The following is a 19182-nucleotide window of genomic DNA, read 5'->3' on the forward strand; positions in this document are numbered from 1 at the left end:
CCAGAAACGCACGGGTGGAATGACATCTTGAAAAAGACGCAAACGCACCCGTGTTGTTCTTTCAGGATTTGAAAACTCTTACCAGTGCCGGAGCACACAGAGGAATGATCGCGGCAACACTGACAGGGATGGTGCAGCCTGTACCAGTGAGGCACTCACTCTCTTTGCCCTCAACCGGCCATCAGACAAACAAACACACAAACAGAAATTTGATGCTGTTAAAACAGCAGTTGAGAGCTCAGAGAGCTCGCGACCACCGCTGTACTCGCGCTGTAAACCACCAGCACCGGGAGAGCCTTCCTGAAGAAGCACCGACACACTCGCTCGTTGTAATTAAACAACACTCTTCAGAGACATCGACATGAAGACCGATCGGCCCAGAAGCGAAAGACAACTGGTGCGTGCATCCACTTCCGTATTTATACCCGCGGCGCAGGGCGGAGTGTGAGATGCAAATCTTGCACGACAATGTGCATTGGCTCGTTTTAACAATACTCGAAGATGACAGGCTCCCTAAGCGTGATCCCAATCAGTCGACACGTCGACTACGTCGAACGTGAGCGACTGAAAGGGAACTTACCAAGGTTATACCAGACGTCCATTTCTCCACTTAGGGTTCGGACCTCGATGATGCTCTGACCCAAAAAGTCATCAGATTCCCTTTTGAGACGCTGCTTCACGCGAGACTTTATATCATCATCCTCATCCCATACGCGCAGTTTAATGCGATCAGATGAATTGTGGCACTCACTGGGGAGGTGAAAGAAAACAAATCACAACGCCTCTAAAAGAGATTTATTTTTGTATTTGTATTGTATTGGTTCTAAAATTGTAATGACTTTTGCAAAGCCACAAAAATGTACTATCTGCACATCTGTGATTTCAACACAGTTAACAATTCAATATTAACAGAAGTTGCTATAATTCTTAAAAACTGCAAACATCTTCTTTTTAATGAACCAAATGCTATTACTTTTAGAATTGTTTATGGTCACTATAATTAAAAATGAATTTATTTAATAAGCTAAGTATTAGTTATTGCTTTTATAAATTGACACTTTATTAAATAATTATAAGGCACATATTAGAGTGGTTTGACCATTTTTGTCTAACAACAAAACTTGCTATTGTGGCTTATATATTATTCTGCTGCACTATGCCATAGAATATTGGTGAATGCAATGCAGTACTTTCTTCCCATACGCATAACTTTTTTTTTTTAAAGCAGTGTACAGTATACTTTAAAATCTTCTTTAAAATCGGTCACATTGCACATTGTCTTAGCTCTGCGAGAAGCTCCCCAAGTAAGAATTCCATTATACATTATAAGTTTTGGGTTGACTGACTTACTAGCCTGTGGGAGATCACTTTAAAATCTTATATTAATATCCTATTTAATTACTTCTAGACTGCAAAGAGATAACATGGAGACCAATATACAGTATACAAAAAAAATTTATACAGATTTTGTCTGATTACATTGAAAATAAATGATAATAAGAACAAATCATGTAAAAGAAAGGATTCCAAGAGAACAAAGATAAATATTGTATAAGACTCACAAGTTGAACGTCTCCTCCCACACAGGGTTAAGGTTACCGTAGATAGTTTTGGTTCTCTTCTTAGTCTTTCCAACCTGAACCGTCACATACGGATCACTGGAACCAGTTCTGTCTTTAGCCTGCAGGCCCTGAGCACTCACAACTGGAAAAAACCACATGAACACACACAATCTGTATAAAAAATATATAAATTTCAATGCAGGCACAGGACATTATTTAGTAATAGAAATCTGCATTTACACAATTGTTCCTTGAATATATAGATCATTGAAAGGTGTCTACTCTAAATTTAAATTAATACATTGTTTAAATTATTACATTACTAGTGTAACCACCCAGAATATTTGGGTCTCGAAATATTTAAGTATTTGTATATATTTTATTTTGTATTTATATATGTCTATTTCAATTTATTTACAGTATATATATGTTTTATTTAAATTACTTTAATTATATGAGTTTGCACTGAACAGTCCAGTTGCATTTTCTAAATTCTGAGTGACAGGTGGGAGTTGAGTGTTGCCATGACGACTGTGGCGCATCCTCAAACAACACAGAGAGGACCACTGGAATAAAACACAGTTTTGTCTCTCTTACACTCATTTATCACTAAAGGTTAGTAAAAATGATCAAATTTAAGAAAACTACAGTTATTCAGATGCGTCTACTATATTAGTTCAATTGGGTGTTTGTTTCATGAATGATTTTGGTATAGTTATAATAGAAAAGTCTGTTAGTGTATCATCTGTGTGAAACAACTGTGAGAGAGTCTGAACTATTGTATTATTATTATAGTTGTTGTTTGATAGTGTGTATATTTGTTTACTTATTTATTGAGAGTTCATGGTATTGAAAACTATGATTAAATAAAAAAACAACACAGAGAGGACCACTGGAATAAAACACAGTTGTGTCTCTCTTACTCTCATTTATCACTAAAGTTTTGTCTCTCTTACTCTCATTTATCACTAAAGGGAGTACTACACTAGCTAACTGTGTAATTTGTAATTTTGAAATTTGTAATTTTGAAATACATAACATGGACACAGTCACCTCTAATAACAGACCACTCTAAATTGTAATGTAGTAGACAAGCATTTTCTGTAAAGCTGCTTTGAAACAATATGTATTGTGAAAAGCGCTATGCAAATAATTGTGAATTGAATTGAATACTCTAAACATTTCAATCAAAGTACAGAGCAATACCAGCTGTCCCTGCTTCCGTAACTTACCCATGATGGAGATTTTGGCAGACCATTTTGATGTTCCGTCAAGCACAGTCTGTTTGATGGTCTTCATCTGCTGAGCATGGTTCAGTTTATTCATACTGAACACGAGCCTTATCATCTCAAAGATTTCAGGCTTGTTCCTCTCTCGGATCTTCATGCGGTCCTTCATGGCTGATATGATATGCTGGGTTCTGTCCTCTGCTCCCGTTTTGGAGCTCTTCTCAGCAGCTCCTAGCAATTGTAGAGATGCGTTTATCATTTAATTGCAATATAAAACATAATACAAGAGGGAACAAAAACACGTCAAACATACTGCACTAGTGAAAACGTTTCTATTGTGTATTTTCATTACAAATTATATTAACATTAAAGGAAAAGTTGAATTTAAAAATTAGCAGTCATTTTTGTGTATTTTTCATGAATTGTATAATTGAGCATTAGTGTTAGTGTATAATCTTACATATTTCTTACTCATTTTTACAAGCTTTCTGCTCAATCAGTTGGTTACTTTTATTAAAAAGCATCCATCAATGGCACAGATGTAACATTCATAAGGAATAGTGCAAAGAAAAATACATAAACTACTAGATGTAATGAACATTTAAGTCGTTCTTTTGTTGTTGTTGCTTGTTTTTCTGTATTTGGTTAGTGACTCACTCTGCAAACAGTCTGCGTTGAGAAGCTCCTGGCATTTTTCGTGGCATTTGACTCCGCACTCAGAGCAGCGCATGCCCTGCCGCGCGATACCCCACAACAAACCCTCACACTCATAACAGTAGGTGGGCGTGGTGGCGGTCCACACTTCAAAGTTATGGGGTGTCGTGCAAGAAATAGGGTAAATCAGAGCCTGGAGGGTCTTCTTGTACACGTGATTCTTCTACAGAGAGAGAGAGAAATTGAAAATGGTGTCTGCAGAAATGGGCCCTAGACGCAATCCTGATGATGACATTTCAAAACAAAGCCCAGCTCAAATGTAGGATGTGTTGAAATGAAAAGACAGGAAGCTGTTAAGAATGGTTCAAACAGAAAATGGGGAAAAATAGCAGGTAAGTGTAAGAGCCCAAGATATGCTTTATAAATATTGGTGTAGGTGTAGTTATGGAAGTGGGCAGACAGGTGTCAAAGTGATGACCAATTGAGAGCCACATCACACATCTTTCTCTACATAAGGTGTAGGTGTACACCCACACAAACATTCATCAATTCGAAGCATCTGAAGGGTAACTTTAAATTTTGATATAAGACTAGAAAATTTTAAACTAGAAACGAAAACTAGAGCATTTTAATTCTGTCAACAATTACTCCGTTATCATTATGACCCTTGTGTCATTCCGAACCACACAATGAAAAACACAATGCCATACAATGAAAGTGAAAGGGGACCGATGCTGTCAAGCTCTAAAAATGGCATAAAAAGAGAAAAAACATGAATGTGGTAGTTATACAAATGGCTGGTGTGATACTGTATATTACTTCTGAAAGACTACAAGTCTGCTGAAGACATATTTATTTTAATACTTTATTTCTTAATTCCATATCAGCACCAAAGAAATTCCAAAAAAAATTCTGCTGGGAACTTTTAAAGACACATGCTACAAATTAAATAATTATTTACTGAAAGTCTTTGTCATATTCAAACTCATTACATTGTTATTAGTTATGAAATATGTGCATGGTATTGATCATAGATGGTGTGAATCATGTCTTTTCAGTGAATACTGACTTTCTTTTTGCTATTTCTTTAAAGTCAGCATGACATGAAAATTCACCCTCTCTATTTTCTAAATACTTGTTATTGGTCTTATTGTAAATGATACATCCATTTTTTGACTTCCCTCTAGTTTTGTAAGAAGGACCTTTGCATTCATTTAGTCAGCTTAAACCCCGCCCCTTTCTCACAATCTAATTCAAGCTGTCAATTAGATCTACTGCCATCCAATCAACAATCAATGGATACAACACTTATTTTTTCACTTAGATGTACGTCACACAATACAGAAGAAAAGATCTGTCACTACTTCCGTTTCATTGCAACTTTAACAATTGGGTTGAGAGAAGCAATTTTAAAAAGAGAGAAGCAGATAGATTACTGATGTTTGTGTATTTGCAGGTCTTACCAGTTCTTCATCCTTCACTGAAGAGCGTGCAGATAATGCGCGCGATATCCCAGCTTTCCTGGACTGTACCAGAGACTGAGAGAAGGGAACAATGGTGAATATGAATTAATAATAGTAGTACTCATTATACCATTATGGGTCTGTGACTTTATTTGTGCTCCCCTAATGGGTTTAGCACTATTTTTGTTATTTGTCCTTAAACACCTGGTAAATGTTAGTTCATGCCTGTATATACTACATTCCTATTAATATTCTAAACACTATTTACCCATTAATGGCACCGTGTCTACTTAAGAAGCTTTCAGCATTTCATTTCTAACTTCTTAAATGACTCAATACCATAATAAAGAATAGTACCAACAACAACCACAAAAACCAGCCTATAAATACTGTCAATACAACATGCTGAAAAAAAATATCAATGATTGTTTCATAGTTAAAGGCAGACAAATACTCCAAAGATTGATATTCCATAGGAACAGAGATAAGAGCACAATTTAGCCTCTCATAGCTAATGACAGAGATTCAACACAAGCAAATGGTTGGCTTTATATTTTCCCTGGCCATCAATTGCTCAGCTAGTCAACCGTGAGTGGTACAGGGTGAGTGAGGGGGCTGGCAGGTCATAGCTGAGGTTCAGTCAATTAAAAAGGCTTGAAAGCTAAATACAAGGATCGATACTACATTGCTAGGAGAAAATGCCATCTCCAGTTGCATTGTCATAAAAAAATATCATTATATCATTATTTATCAAATTGTACTTATCATTTGTCTGGAGCATGTAAATTGTAATCAGAATCAAATATTCCAGAGTTGTGCAATAACCTTTGTTTATATTCATCTTAATCACCCTTTACAAAAAAAGAAGCCTTCGTTGCCATGAAAACTGTGTGCAAGTCAAAAGCTTCAGATCAAGCCTGTTTTTATTTTGCATTTATTCTTTTTTGTCCCCTCTGCAGCCTGTATCTGTGTGGGTTTCAATTTTATAGTGTAGCAACAAAGACTGATTGATGAAAGTCCCCAATTTCTGACTCACAGACATGTCAGTGAACTCCTCAAGTCAATAGTATGCACACTCGCCTGGTTTTTAATGCACCAGTTACATATGATGTCCCTCTTCAAGGGTGAAGAGAATACATTCAATTACAAGTTTACATAGACACATGTACATGGATGCCAAAATCCATTATAATCAAAAACAGACCACTTGTAATATCAACCATTCTGAGGCAGGATGTCATGCACTCATTCATTGGTGATATAGTATACTGCTCATTTCAATCACGAGTTGAGCGGTAAATCATAGGTGATGGCATCACACACTGAAAATGAAACTGAGCACAAAACAAAATTTTTTGACAATATGAAGTTTAATATTATATTTTTTCGCCTTGTGAAATGCATAAAACACTTTCTCCTTCAGTGTGGACAGACAAATTGCTGGAATCACAACATGTCTGACTAGGATGCAATGTTATAGCTAAAATAACATTCTACACCTAAAATAATGTAAACATATGCCTGAATGTTGTTTTTAAGTCTGCTTTGAGTAAAAGCTGAAAAATGTAAACCTTGAATTGTGAAGCATTCTCTAATAGAAAAGGTGTACTTACCATGGCCTGGTAGTGAAGGAAAGCATTAAGAAAAATGCCAAAAGAAGATCAGAATTCAGTTAGAATTTTGCAAGTATATGAGGTTAGGTTAGATAAGAGATATAAAAGAGTTAGATTACAATAAGTCAAATCTGTATATACCCAATATAGAGGGAAAAATTACTAAGAAATGTGTTTCAATATGGGTGGAGCTGTGGAAAATGAACAATAAAAATTACATCACTCACCACTTCGCTAACCAAGGGGATAGGCTTTCTCTTCCTAAGGTCAGGCATGCTGTCAATGCCAAATATTCCACCTCCCCTGAAGATAAAAAATATGGATATTCCAGTAATGAAAAAACAAAAACAAATTTGGTGAAGAACAGCTAAACAACAACATGGTTCGAACAGTGAAAGAAAATGAGCAAGAGTTCATACCCAGGTTTGGCCCATGGATGTTTGTTATGATCTCCATTGATATTCTGAAAGGTTGATCATATTATCATGTATTAAAACAAATATAAAATATTAAAGCTTCACATATAGGCAACAAAAACAGCACATGGGAAACAGGGTGAAAAAGGAATAGTGAAAGCCCTGCTGTTTGGTTGATTGAATTTCACCACTACTGTATATTCGTGACTATCAGAATTTTACAGTAATTCGAAAATTTCTAGTCAAGACAGGACGAGACATGAAAGTTCTCAAAAATCTCTAATGCACAATTCCTGTCAGAAAGTTACAATTGAATTGACTTTCAAAACACAGGATAGTACAATACTGTATATCTAACACAGAGAAAAGTACGTTTGCTTTTAATGCAAGATAAATACAGAAAGATCCAGACTTATCTTGCAAATAAAAAATAAAATAAATCATACCATTAATAACATGAATTAAATAAAAAAAAAAAAAAAAAATTTATAACAATTAAATAATTTGATGTAATATAGAATGAGGACAAATTATTGAATGGCATTCATACCACCTCTGTGCTATAATAAAAAATGTAAACACCATTTTGTCTCAACTCATGATTTGGCAACAGGCAACAAGTGCACTAAATTAATTGTATTTCTTATTAAGAAACATTTATTCCTCAAAAATACCTAGAATTGTTGATGTAGTTGCAACAGAATCATTCAATTCCTTACACAAACCCATCCCTGATGCCAAACCCCTCCAAACAAAAGGGTTGATGGAAGAAAACCATTGCTATAAAACTCTGACTCAGCAACTCTAGCAATAGGCCTTAAATATATCTGCCATCACAGTTTCTATTTTATATGGTATAACCGGGAGGGATACTTTAATGAGCTACAATCAATAACACAGTCTGAAAATGTGTGTAATGTTTACAATGCAGCCTAGCTTACAATGAGAACAAGGCCTGATTTAAACAAAATAAAAAAAAACAGACAAGAAATTTAACACAATGCAGTAAATAAACAAATTAGTCCGTTATCACCATACACACCTTTAAACAACACTATTTATCTTTAGCACTGCGAACATAAAACATCAAGACACTTTTTAAACAATGTGAAAAAGATATAACCTGATCTTCATCCTGGCTTCCATCTGAAAATAACAACAAATAGCACATCAAGCTATCACATAATTGTTAGCCAGAACCAGACATAACTCTTTAACTAGACAACATTATAAAGCATATAAACTTCTTGTCCAAGAACATATTTATATATCTGCTGACAGGGAGCTTAATAACCTTGTTTATAATTATGGACCAGGAATATGAACTGCAGAACTGTGGTGATCTAGACAGTTCATGAAAGTTTCATTGAGAAGTTTTATTCATTTATAACGGCTCCTAAATTTTCCCTGCACTCTGCTTTCACGTCAGATCTGTTTTCATTTCAGTTCAATGAGTGTAATTAGTTTGTTTGAGCCTGGGGAACAAGACTAGTGTAACAGCCAGAAGGGCGCTTGCTAATATATCTGCAGAAAAGGACCACTGGCTACAAGAGTCAGCAGTTTCTGATGAAATCTGATATTTTACAGGGGAAAAAAAAGAGTAGCATTTAAATATTGCACACTATCTGTGAGACATGTTTTATGTGCAGAGCCATGGTCATCGGAATTATTTACTTTCCATTTCTGACAAGGAATTTCATGACAGAGTTCACAGAAACCACTAACACTGCAAATTTTAAACTTTAGCCAGAAACTTATAACAAATCCCAATAAAACAGAACAATGAATATGAAGCAAAGGGCCTCAATATACCTGGGTTCAAATCATCTTCAGAAAATGCTGACATGGTCACTATGCTGAGTTGTCTTCTGGACTCTCTCTTCTCCCTCAGAATCTGCTGGAAAGTCCTGAGGCACTTCAGACGGCGTGCATCCCGCTGACTAAGCTCTGCTTCGCTACCTCCTTCTGTGAAGGACTCTGTGGGAGGCTTGGTTTCCCCCATTAGTGTTCTTTGCTCCTCTTCAACTGCTAGTTCCTCAGGGGAAAACGAGTCTTGGATAATGTCTGTAGAGAAGCTTTGTGTTAAATGAGCACTGGTTTGATGTCCATATGTAGCATCTGATGCATTACTGGTGGATGAGTCCAACCCTGGAGAATTCGGATGTTCTGAATCTTCAATATTATGCTGGTGAGGAGGTGATTCAGGTTTTGCTTTGGTGGGGATGCATTGAGGTATCTCGGCGAACCCTTTCTCAGTACTGATGGCTTGAGGCCGCTCAGAATAGTTGGTTTCTGTTTGTGGAGTCCCCATCTCTATATGAGGCATCTCTAAATTTGGTGTTCCAATCACCATCATTCCTTGTTGCTTCCCACACAGAGAGATTGGTGAATGGACTTCAATCTTTTCTCCTGGCAAAGTAGCACTAGTCCCATCCATCTTCTTCAGAGCTCCACGTAAGGCAGTTTTGAAGTCAAGAACTGCTCTACCAAACTTTTTTACATTTAATGTCACATTACTGTCATCAGCAGAGTCAGGCTTCCAATCAGGGGCATTTTGATTACATAATGATGTAAATTCATTTAGAAGGCTCCTGGATGGCTCAACAAACACACTTTCTATGGACTCACTTTTAAATGGAAGCTTTACAAGGCAATTTTCAGAAGAAGATGCATGATAAATGTCATTCTGATACACAGAACACTGAGGACATTCACCATCTCCTTTGCAATTATGGCAGCCCAAACCAGGTTCTTCATGGAGCATTTCTGCATCATACTGCTTCCAATCCTCTCTACTGCATGTACTAGCAGGAGAGTTGTAGTGTTTACCAGATACAATGGATATTTGATCTGAGGTGCCTATTGTACAAGTTTTTACAGCTCTTGATTGGTCCCAGCGGTTTATCTCACCTGTACAGCACTCTGCCTCTTCAAAACTGCCTTGTCTGGAGCAACAATCATCTTCGCTCAATCCAATCTCTCCACTACCACTGCGTTTTAAAGCCACCGGGTTCCAGGTCTGACATTCACACCCTGTATTGCCCTGTCCAGAGGTGGGTTTTTCTGGATCAGACTCAGACTTGGAACTCTGACCCGAAGATGGAGAACTGGTGCTTGGACAGTCCTGTCCATCCTGGCGCTCAAGGAAACCAAAGCTAAGCTTCCTTCTCCATGCATCTTGAGATACATCTGACCTTTGATCAGATGCTTCTTGTGTAAATGGATGGTGTTCATTGTGGTTTGAAGCCTTGGCACTAGTGAAAGTGGATTGCCGTGGCACCTCTTTGTGTTTCCCATCAAAAACTTGATATTGCGGGGGTATATCACCACAGCTACTTGAGGATTCAACAGCGTAAGGCTTATTGCAGCCTATACTAACAGTTTTACTTGATTTGTGATGGTGGGAGGGACCTTCAGTGCCACCCATTGCCCCTGGCCAAGTCTCCACACCAGATTTTTTTCCAGACCGCATGCATTCAATCTCCATTAAAACGGCATCTACACAGCTAGAAACCTCCTCAACAGAACCACGAACAGATGACAAGTACTCCCTCAAGTCTGAAATCTCCTCTTGTATTTTGTTGATCCCTCGCAATTCCTTTAGTATGTGCTCAACGATAGCACTCGATTCTTCCTCCTGACAGTCCTCATTATTCCCCTTCACAACTTCATCCTGCACTGTCATATTAAACCTGCACAGCGGAGTGTCCGTCTGCCTTTTAGGCTCACCATTAAGTGTTCTACCAGAAGAAAACTCAGTCCCATTTAGATCTTGCGACATTTGGTTTTGAACCACTGCCAAATGACTGTTGTGCTGCAAAGTGCAAGGAATCCTGATGCCTCCTTCCCGGTTAAGTTCCACTTCCCCTACGCAAGGTGCCTCAGAAACTTCTCCCAGCCCATGTCCATTTGGCACCTGAGGCGAGCAGCAATCCTCTACCGAAGCTAATCCTCTCCTGTAGTAGTTCTGCAACTTTTCAACATCATCTTCACCCTCTTCATCCTCTTCTTCAATTCCAGCATTGTAAAGACCAGAAGGCTGGACAGTATGATCTGCCGATCCCTGCAAGAAACGATTAATTTTCCCACGCAACACCAGAGCAACTCTGGGATTAGGCTGCCTCCTCTTTGGCACTGAATTTTTTTTTTTGGGTCGGGGATACTGAGGGACGCCCGTGCCATCCTGTCCATTGCAGCGGTTGCGGGAGAACATCGCTTCCCCTCCCTTCTTCTGTACTGTGGAGCTGAATCACATTACTCAGGCTTGAAATACAGCATCTGATGATACAAGTGAGAGATTGTCAATCAATTTAAGCAGGACTTGGTCCAAGACTAAGGGGGAAAAGGACATTTAAAAGAATCAAACCAGTGCAAATTTACCAATTCGGTTAAGAAAAGCAAATGATTGTTTATACATTTGGTACTTTGTCTTAAGTTTAATTCATAGTTAATTTCCTCCCTTGTCAAAGTTGTCATGGATTTGCAACACCACAAAGTAATCCCAGAATTCAACAGTACCGAGAATTTACCATCTGCATATCCATTATGAGTCTCCCAAAGCTGTCTTAGAGCACAGTTTGATCAATCGCAGCACACATTGAAACTGTCCAATCATCCATTTTCACATTATCTGGAGCAAATACCACTGACACCAAAGTGTATTTAAATTATGTGGAAATGTGACAGCAATAAGTATGCCAAAGTGAACAGCTCTATCGGTGAGGCTAGCATATTCCACCTAGAAACACGCCTGAAACGATCACTTTGTTCTTCATTCATTGAGAACAAAAATCTACACACACAGACACACACACACACAGACACACACTTGCATTCTATCAATATAATACAAAGGCTGAAAATGCAACAGTCTCCTTTTTTTGCTTATCTGCTGGAGAAACAACACACAACAGATAGGCACAAAAGATAACCTAAACACCTGCTAAGAATGCTCCATGGCAACACAGAACAACATATTTTCATAATGCTGTTTTTTTTCTATATTACATTTTATGATGTGCCATGTATACGAGTACAAAAGTGTGCCACAGAATAAAGGAATAAAAACAATGTTTGGCTACAACAGGGTTGCATTCAAACCACAAATGAATATTCACTTAGCTGATGGTCATCCTTTATGTATAATAATATATGAAACGTGACAAAAAAAATAGCTATGAATACTTACAGGGATAAATTACAAAAACCTACAAAATACACATTCTAGAACATTCCATTTAGTTTATTTCAGTATATAGAAATAACTGGAGTTTTAGGAGAGCAGAAGAGGTATTCTGGCTCATCATCCCCTTGCGGAGAGTCAATTAAGCAGAGAAAATGTCACATGTTAGTGCAAAATCGTGTGACACTGGAACAGTAGCTATGGAAACTATTTGCTATACCTGCGTTCAGATTCTCAGTATATACTGTAGATATTTGTCTCTATATAAAGATGGCAATTACCTGAATAAAACTACCTCCTCTGTTTATTCCTCTATATTTCTCTTTACTTTCCCATTACTGATATCTGCTCCCAAGCATCAACTTAATGAGACAAGTTACACAGGCAATCAGAAACTGTAAAGGGACTCATGGATGTTAAGCTGGTATGACTCAAGTGAGAGTCAGTTATTCTCATCTTATTTTGACACCACTGCTCTGTGAGTTTGCATGTGGTTTATTCTACAGTATTTGACAGACAGCAACTTAACTTCACATTCTCCCACAAATAAGTATACGGTCCGGTATGTCTTACTGAGTTGGTGTTAGATTGGAGATTGAGGCTGAGAGAAGATGAGTTGGTGTGATTAAACCACAGTGATAGACACGGTGTTAAGAGTTTGATTTAAGGCAGAAGGGTTATATCATACATGATGCATACCCTAGTCTTTCTCCATCGTGCTCTCACACTTGCCTAACTAGCAGCAACTGGATGAGTTTTAAATAGCCAAACAATTTTTATGTCACATTTTGTTTACACGGTCTTCACTAGTATCCTTGCATGCCTCTCAGTCTCGCTTTTTAACCTTGTCCCTTCCTCTCGCTCTCACTCTCTCTGTCTTTCACTGTAGGTAAGGGCATTCAGGGGTGAGTGATCCACATAAGCACAGTGAGAAGCATGCTAATGTGGCTTCATGAGATCACTGAAGTATAAGAGCGAAAGGTTAGATCATTCTGCATGCATGTGCTTTCCCAAGATCTTCAATGCATGCATTTTCTGTCAACCTAAAAGTACGGAAGACAAATGCACAGAACAAATAGAAGAGGAGAGAATGCTGGGAGGAGAAAGAAGAGGGTATACAAACTACCACTTACTGCACAAACTGCTTACTGCACCTTTAAAACACTAATGTTTAAACCTGGATAATGTTTAAGGTAAATGGGGGAAAAAAGAGGTGCCAGTCAGAGTGCTCTTCAGGAACATTTCAGAGACATTTCACCCAGCTCCTACAGTCTTGTTCAGAAGATGATACATTACTATACTTAAACCTATATTGCAGGCATAGGTGGGCAAACAAATAAAATTCCAGTGTTTGTTTGAATTCCATTATTTGACCCCCTTTTCTTGCATAAAACAGATCTTATTGCTGAAATAAAAAAACGAATTATTAAACAAAGTTTCTTCAAGGCAACAAACATTTCAAGCAATTTCTCATTGCATACAAATAATTTGTATGACTTCACGTTTTAAAATGAGTTTACATTGTAAAAAAAAATCTCGAATAGCGATCCAGAGCAAAAATGTGCATCCTCCGCATGGTGCACAATAAATAAAATGATCATTATCATTAATGAACTATTTTATTGCCAAACTGAAGAACATGAGTTTGTTGCCTAGAGGCGACATCATGCAATAGAGGGTTAAAGATCTGAATACAGAACAGCTTCTTCATGACTGCAAGATTAATTGGAATATTAATTGGCAATGACTCCCTCAGAGCTCACAGCTTTGCACACCACTTCTCACATCATCCATGTACAGTACTATATTTATAAGCAGAACAGAATAATTATCTGTAGGTATAGATTACAATGTGAGGACAGGCAAGGCTTTTAATTAATGTTCCCTTTCACTGAGCCTTCAGTTACAGTATACTATATGTTTCTCTTTTGTCACAACCAGACACTGTGACCTTGCTACATATAGAACACACACTCTCTACAGCACACACACACACACGCAGAAGATTCAAATCTGTGTGACAGAATTTGATTTTCTCTTTAATGTTCCCTTCACACTAGTGGAAGTACTCAAGACAGATCGTGAAAATATGACATGTTTATTAAAATATAAAACTAGCCTTTATTGCAACAAGAGGCACTATAAGATGACTATCAACTATAGAGAATTGCTGTCCTCAATCTATTTCTCTATTTTTCACAATCATTTCATCCAGACAGTCAAGTGGAATGACCAGACATTCATTTATCAAAGTAAAAGTAATGGCACACAGTCAAGAGTGTCCATGGCAGATCTATTCTTTAATACAAAGAATCAGCTATCTAGTTTGATATTGATCTTTTTATCATATTTTTTTCTAAATGTTCCTAAAAGAAATCAAAGCAAAAACAAGGAAGAGCAAAGAGAAAAGCACTTTTTACAACAACAGGTTGGGTAGAGGAGAAGAACTTCTACAGAGATGCAATGTTATTTTTTTGTCTAGCCTTTTTTATTCATCACAGGAAATAAATAAAGGGAGGCTAGTATCAGCCACAGTGTGCACCCGTAGGCTGTTCGCAGTCTGTTTACATATTGTCTGATGCTTACTGCACAAAATGGTGCACACAACTGCAAGCTCTGATCTGATTAGTTTGCTTTATTCAACTTCCTGGAGTAAGGGAAAAAAATTGTTCATGATTTGCTGCTTTACATGTCAGTCAGATATTAGCTGCAAAGCAGACAAAAGTTTATGACGATGCTGTCAAAAGACAGCTCCACCCGAGAAGCTAATAATCAGAAATGATGTCAGAATTAGTCAGAGATGCTAGTAGTCAGGAATTTTGGGGAGAACATGTGTGCATATTTAAAAGACTCCTTTCTGGGAAACTCAATGATCTCTGTGATGTTAAGCAGCAACGGCTTCTCCTGTCTCCAGGCAGGCTGTTAACTGTTTACAGGCAGCTTATTGTGGCTGCCTGCCACACGGGTCACGCTGAACTCACTTATACAGCCACATGCACCATTATCCATTTCTTGTGGACTCCGTATTTGGCCTTCCAATGTCATGCCTACTTGGTGTATTCACAGCAGCTCGTTCAAGAAAATAAAAAAAGACAGAAATGCATAGAAGGTCAAGATTGAAGCGCTCAGATTGTCAATCAATGCATACAACATGACCTTTGAATTTAACACGAGTACTTTTTTGCATGTAAACTAAGTAAATATTAAATCTGCCACACATATAAAGTGAAACCTAAGCATAATGCTGGAATCACAACCTGTTGGCTCCAGTCACTGCAACTAAATAGTAGTTACTTGATGAACACTAAATAGTAAAGTACAACCATGGAACTCAATTACACTCAAACTTGTATCAACCACATGACACCTTAGATAAGAGAGGAAATTGTTCAGCTATTTAGATTATTTCTTAAACATATGTATACACTGCATAAAACTTCTCAACATTTCAAGCAGAGAGAAATAATTAAATTTAAATATACATAAAATTGAAATAAAATAAATTGTTTCTTTGTTTAATAATATTATAAACTTTATTTTTTATATATAGATATAGCACCATAGAATATGGTGCGATAATAAAGCAAAACCTTTCATGAAACACTGTTGTAAGAGCTTGCAATAAGATACAGTGAAATACTAAAATAAAATATTTAATAATTTAAACATATTGAAAGAAAAAACATCCAACTTACCACGTTGAAGGTGTAGAGATCAATTAAACCACAGATGTAATTGGACAATATTAAGTACATTTTCTGAAAGAGTGGAATTAAAAAGAGGGCTCCACATTATGATTCCAATGTACAAAGTCCATAAAAAAGGGATTGATACAAGGACAGAATAAATGTCAAAAATAGAGTGAAAATGACAGATTGAGTCTAAACCCACCCATTCTCCAAAGCTCCAAGCAGCTTCCACAGTAATCCAACAAGTTAACTTGAAAAAGAAATCACTGTCAGTAGCTGATGTTCTCTATTTTACCCAAAGTTACATAAGTCTGTATAGTCCTGACAAGCTCCTCAATGTCATCTTCTCATTTCAATTACTGACAAACTAGAATTCAATCAAATATACAAACAATTCTCTTTTCTGCTCCTTCACACACATTTGTGTCAGTGTTCCACTCCTCTATCTCTGATTCTCCAGTCTCTTCCTCCTACACTCCTCTGGCTTGTTGCTAAGAACACATCCACCCTCCGCTGTGTGTGAGTGTTCACACACTTTCACCCATTCTCCTCCTCCCTCTCTCTCTCTTCCTCACACTTCTGCCTTACACTTGTCCGTCCATCTGTTTCTCTCTCTTTTCCTCCCCCTTGCGGAGGCTTGTACACACTCCACATCTCTCCTACAACACTTCTTCCTCTCACTATGACATCATCTTGTTGCTGTGTCTAAATAGCTAGATGAGTTGCATCATGTGTGCAGCAAGTTTTGCAAAAAAAAAAAAAAAAAGCTTTACAGATTAGTTCACCCACAAAATAAACTGCCTTTTTTTGTTACCCATCCGAATGTCATAACTGCATGACTTACTTTCTCCTGTGGAACACAAGAGGATGTTAATCTTTTGTCCATAAAATGAAAGCCAATGTTGTTTTGGACCCTATTAACTTTGAACAAAAAAGAAAAATAATTAATGGTGAATTAATGGAAAACGTGGGTAAATATCTCAGCACAAAACTCAGAATGTGACAATACAAATGTTTTAGATTTGCTGAAAATTTGAGGGGGCTAATTTTTTTTTAAATTATTTATTAAATATGGTACATGATGCATGTTGCACTTGGATATTTTTAGCACATTTGGCAATAACAACAAATATTAATTGTTAAATTATTCAATTATTGAAATTCGATGTAAATAATTTTGAAGCACTTTTGGAAGATTACTAAGGCCCCCTAGAGGACCTCGGTCCCCTAGTTGAGAACCACTATACACTAAGTTCATTATCGAAAGATAGCGGGTGATCAGGAGGACCCCAACATGAAGCAGAAGGGTTTTGTATCACCCTAAAGGTTTTTATTTTGTTGATAATGGTGGATTGGCTGTACAAGATCCCTTACATAAGCTATTTAATTCTTATAATTTATATTAGATTATATTTACAAAAAATACACCTACAAGTTTTTACACAATTGATCAACTGACTGATCGATGCTCGATCAACCGAATACACAAGCTACCGGATGACGTACCATTCATCGCTTCACATCCATTCTCCCTCTAGGCACGTGACTTCCTCTTTGATCTTCTGATTAGAAAGACAACGTTAGAGAAGTAAAGAGTGTCACAGTGCTATCCCAGGTTCTGTGGACGCTGTACGGAAATCACCAGGAAAGGGAAGCAATGTGCAATTGTGAGGGGTACATTTATTTGGTGACTTTCAGCCAATGTCATCCTACAGGCCTTTGATTCCTTCCAGTTAGTATTCTGTGCATACTCACTACTCCAAGTCAGAAACTCTTCCTTATCCAATTCATTCGCTCCATTCTCTCTCTCTATCCCTTCAGCTCAGCCTCTATCTCCCGCTCTCTATCGCTCTGATTTTCTTTGACACATCTTCTCTCTTCCTTCTCTCTAGGGTTCTCCAGCTCTGAGGATGACTATTGTAATGGGCATAGCCATTTGAGGTCTGAAGGATATTAATGTCCGTCCGGTCTGGAATATAAATAAATATATTCTGTCCTCGATTTCACGAAGAAAAAAACTGGCCTATATAAACAGACCAGTGTCCTATATGACTCTTTGCATGCCTTATATTTCGCATATAAGAAAAAGTTTAAAAGAACTACAGCGCAGTTTGCGAAGATACACGGAAGGCACAAATATACTAACATTTTTTCTTGTACTTTTTTTGTTAAGAATAGATTTTGAAAAAGGAAAATCATGATTTAAATGTCAATACTAGTAAATCATTCTGCCCTAATACATCGCTACACAGTAGTACTGACAGATGAAAGAAAATGTACCATCAAACAGTTTGTTCTTCTGTTAAAATTCAGTGATGCTCAGCCAAATGTCATCACAGAGAAAGATGTCACACTCTCTTCCATCCTTCCTTCCTGAGCAATGCATTATCACTGGTTTCATATGCACAAAAAGCATGCAGTCCGTTTTAAACCATCAAAACACAGCAGAATGATGTCTAAATAATCATTCTTTTGGTTATTGATTCGGCCACTAGAACAAAGTCATTCATCAATGTAAGAAAAAACAACAAAAAAAACACCAGCTTCAACTCCACAGGGACAAGCATGTGCACCGTTCCATCATCACTTACTCACCCTCAAGTTGTTCCAAACCTGTATGAATTTCTTTCTTCTGCTGAACACAAAATAAGATATTTTGAAAAATGTCGTTAACTAAACAGTTGATGGGCCCAATTGACTACCATAGGATTTTATTTTCTCCATACTACATAAATAACAAAAGCTGTCTAAACTAGCATTTGTAATAATCTCGTCATGTAGTGCTTGATAAAACAAACAAAGATATGTACATAAAGAATATGTGGGGCTTAAACAGGTTTAAAATCTGAGGTTGCTCTAACAAAATTACCTTGATTTAAAAATCTCAAGAAGACTTCACGGAAGATCACATGATCATAAACAGCTACATTTCTTAATTTAAGTAACCATGTCATGTTCCCTTTTGTGGAAGGGCCATTATTGGCAAGGCAAGACACTTTATTTTCTAGAGCACATTTAAAACAGCCACTGCTGACCAAACTGTTGTACAATCACTTTAGACAATAAAATACATAAATACATAAACACACACAAATTCATAAAATTACATTGAAGCATAAGCCAGAGAGAAAAAATAAGTCTTCAGTGAGGATTATTGGGGGAATTCACTTGCTAACTCCTTATGGAATGACCCTTCAAGTATCATTTCCATCCCATAGTGGCTTTTAAGTGAGTAAAAGTGCATTTAGAATATTGCAGTTGAATTTTTTCCTTCCAGTTTCTTAAACTGAGGTTATCAGAGTGAGACCCTGCAATTAGTTTAAAGCAGTTTGCTTTGGAAACACTAAAATGAAACCTATGCAACCATGAAAAAA

At 37.2% G+C, this 19182-nt stretch overlaps 1 protein-coding gene across 5 annotated transcripts in view; it reads right to left on the bottom strand.

The window, feature by feature from the left end:
- LOC130097148 (protein unc-13 homolog B) overlaps positions 1-19182 on the bottom strand; it is a 112779-nt gene that overhangs the window by 36107 nt on the left and 57490 nt on the right. For 4 of the 5 annotated variants that reach the window (XM_056263878.1, XM_056263874.1, XM_056263875.1 and 1 more), the window contains 7 exons: positions 6941-6984; positions 6749-6824; positions 4909-4983; positions 3449-3668; positions 2795-3022; positions 1563-1704; positions 581-750 (listed from right to left, as the gene is read on the bottom strand). In XM_056263878.1, coding sequence (XP_056119853.1) covers positions 581-750; positions 1563-1704; positions 2795-3022; positions 3449-3668; positions 4909-4983; positions 6749-6824; positions 6941-6984 — 955 coding nt within the window. Of the gene's footprint in view, positions 1-580; positions 751-1562; positions 1705-2794; positions 3023-3448; positions 3669-4908; positions 4984-6748; positions 6825-6940; positions 6985-8060; positions 8084-8749; positions 11216-15814; positions 15845-19182 lie in introns of those variants that run through there. The other variant, XM_056263877.1, reaches the window with a different exon arrangement.

Source organism: Rhinichthys klamathensis, unplaced genomic scaffold (assembly GCF_029890125.1).
Source record: "Rhinichthys klamathensis goyatoka isolate OS25496 unplaced genomic scaffold, OSU_Roscu_1.1 h1tg000210l_1, whole genome shotgun sequence".
Lineage (NCBI taxonomy): Eukaryota > Metazoa > Chordata > Actinopteri > Cypriniformes > Leuciscidae > Rhinichthys > Rhinichthys klamathensis.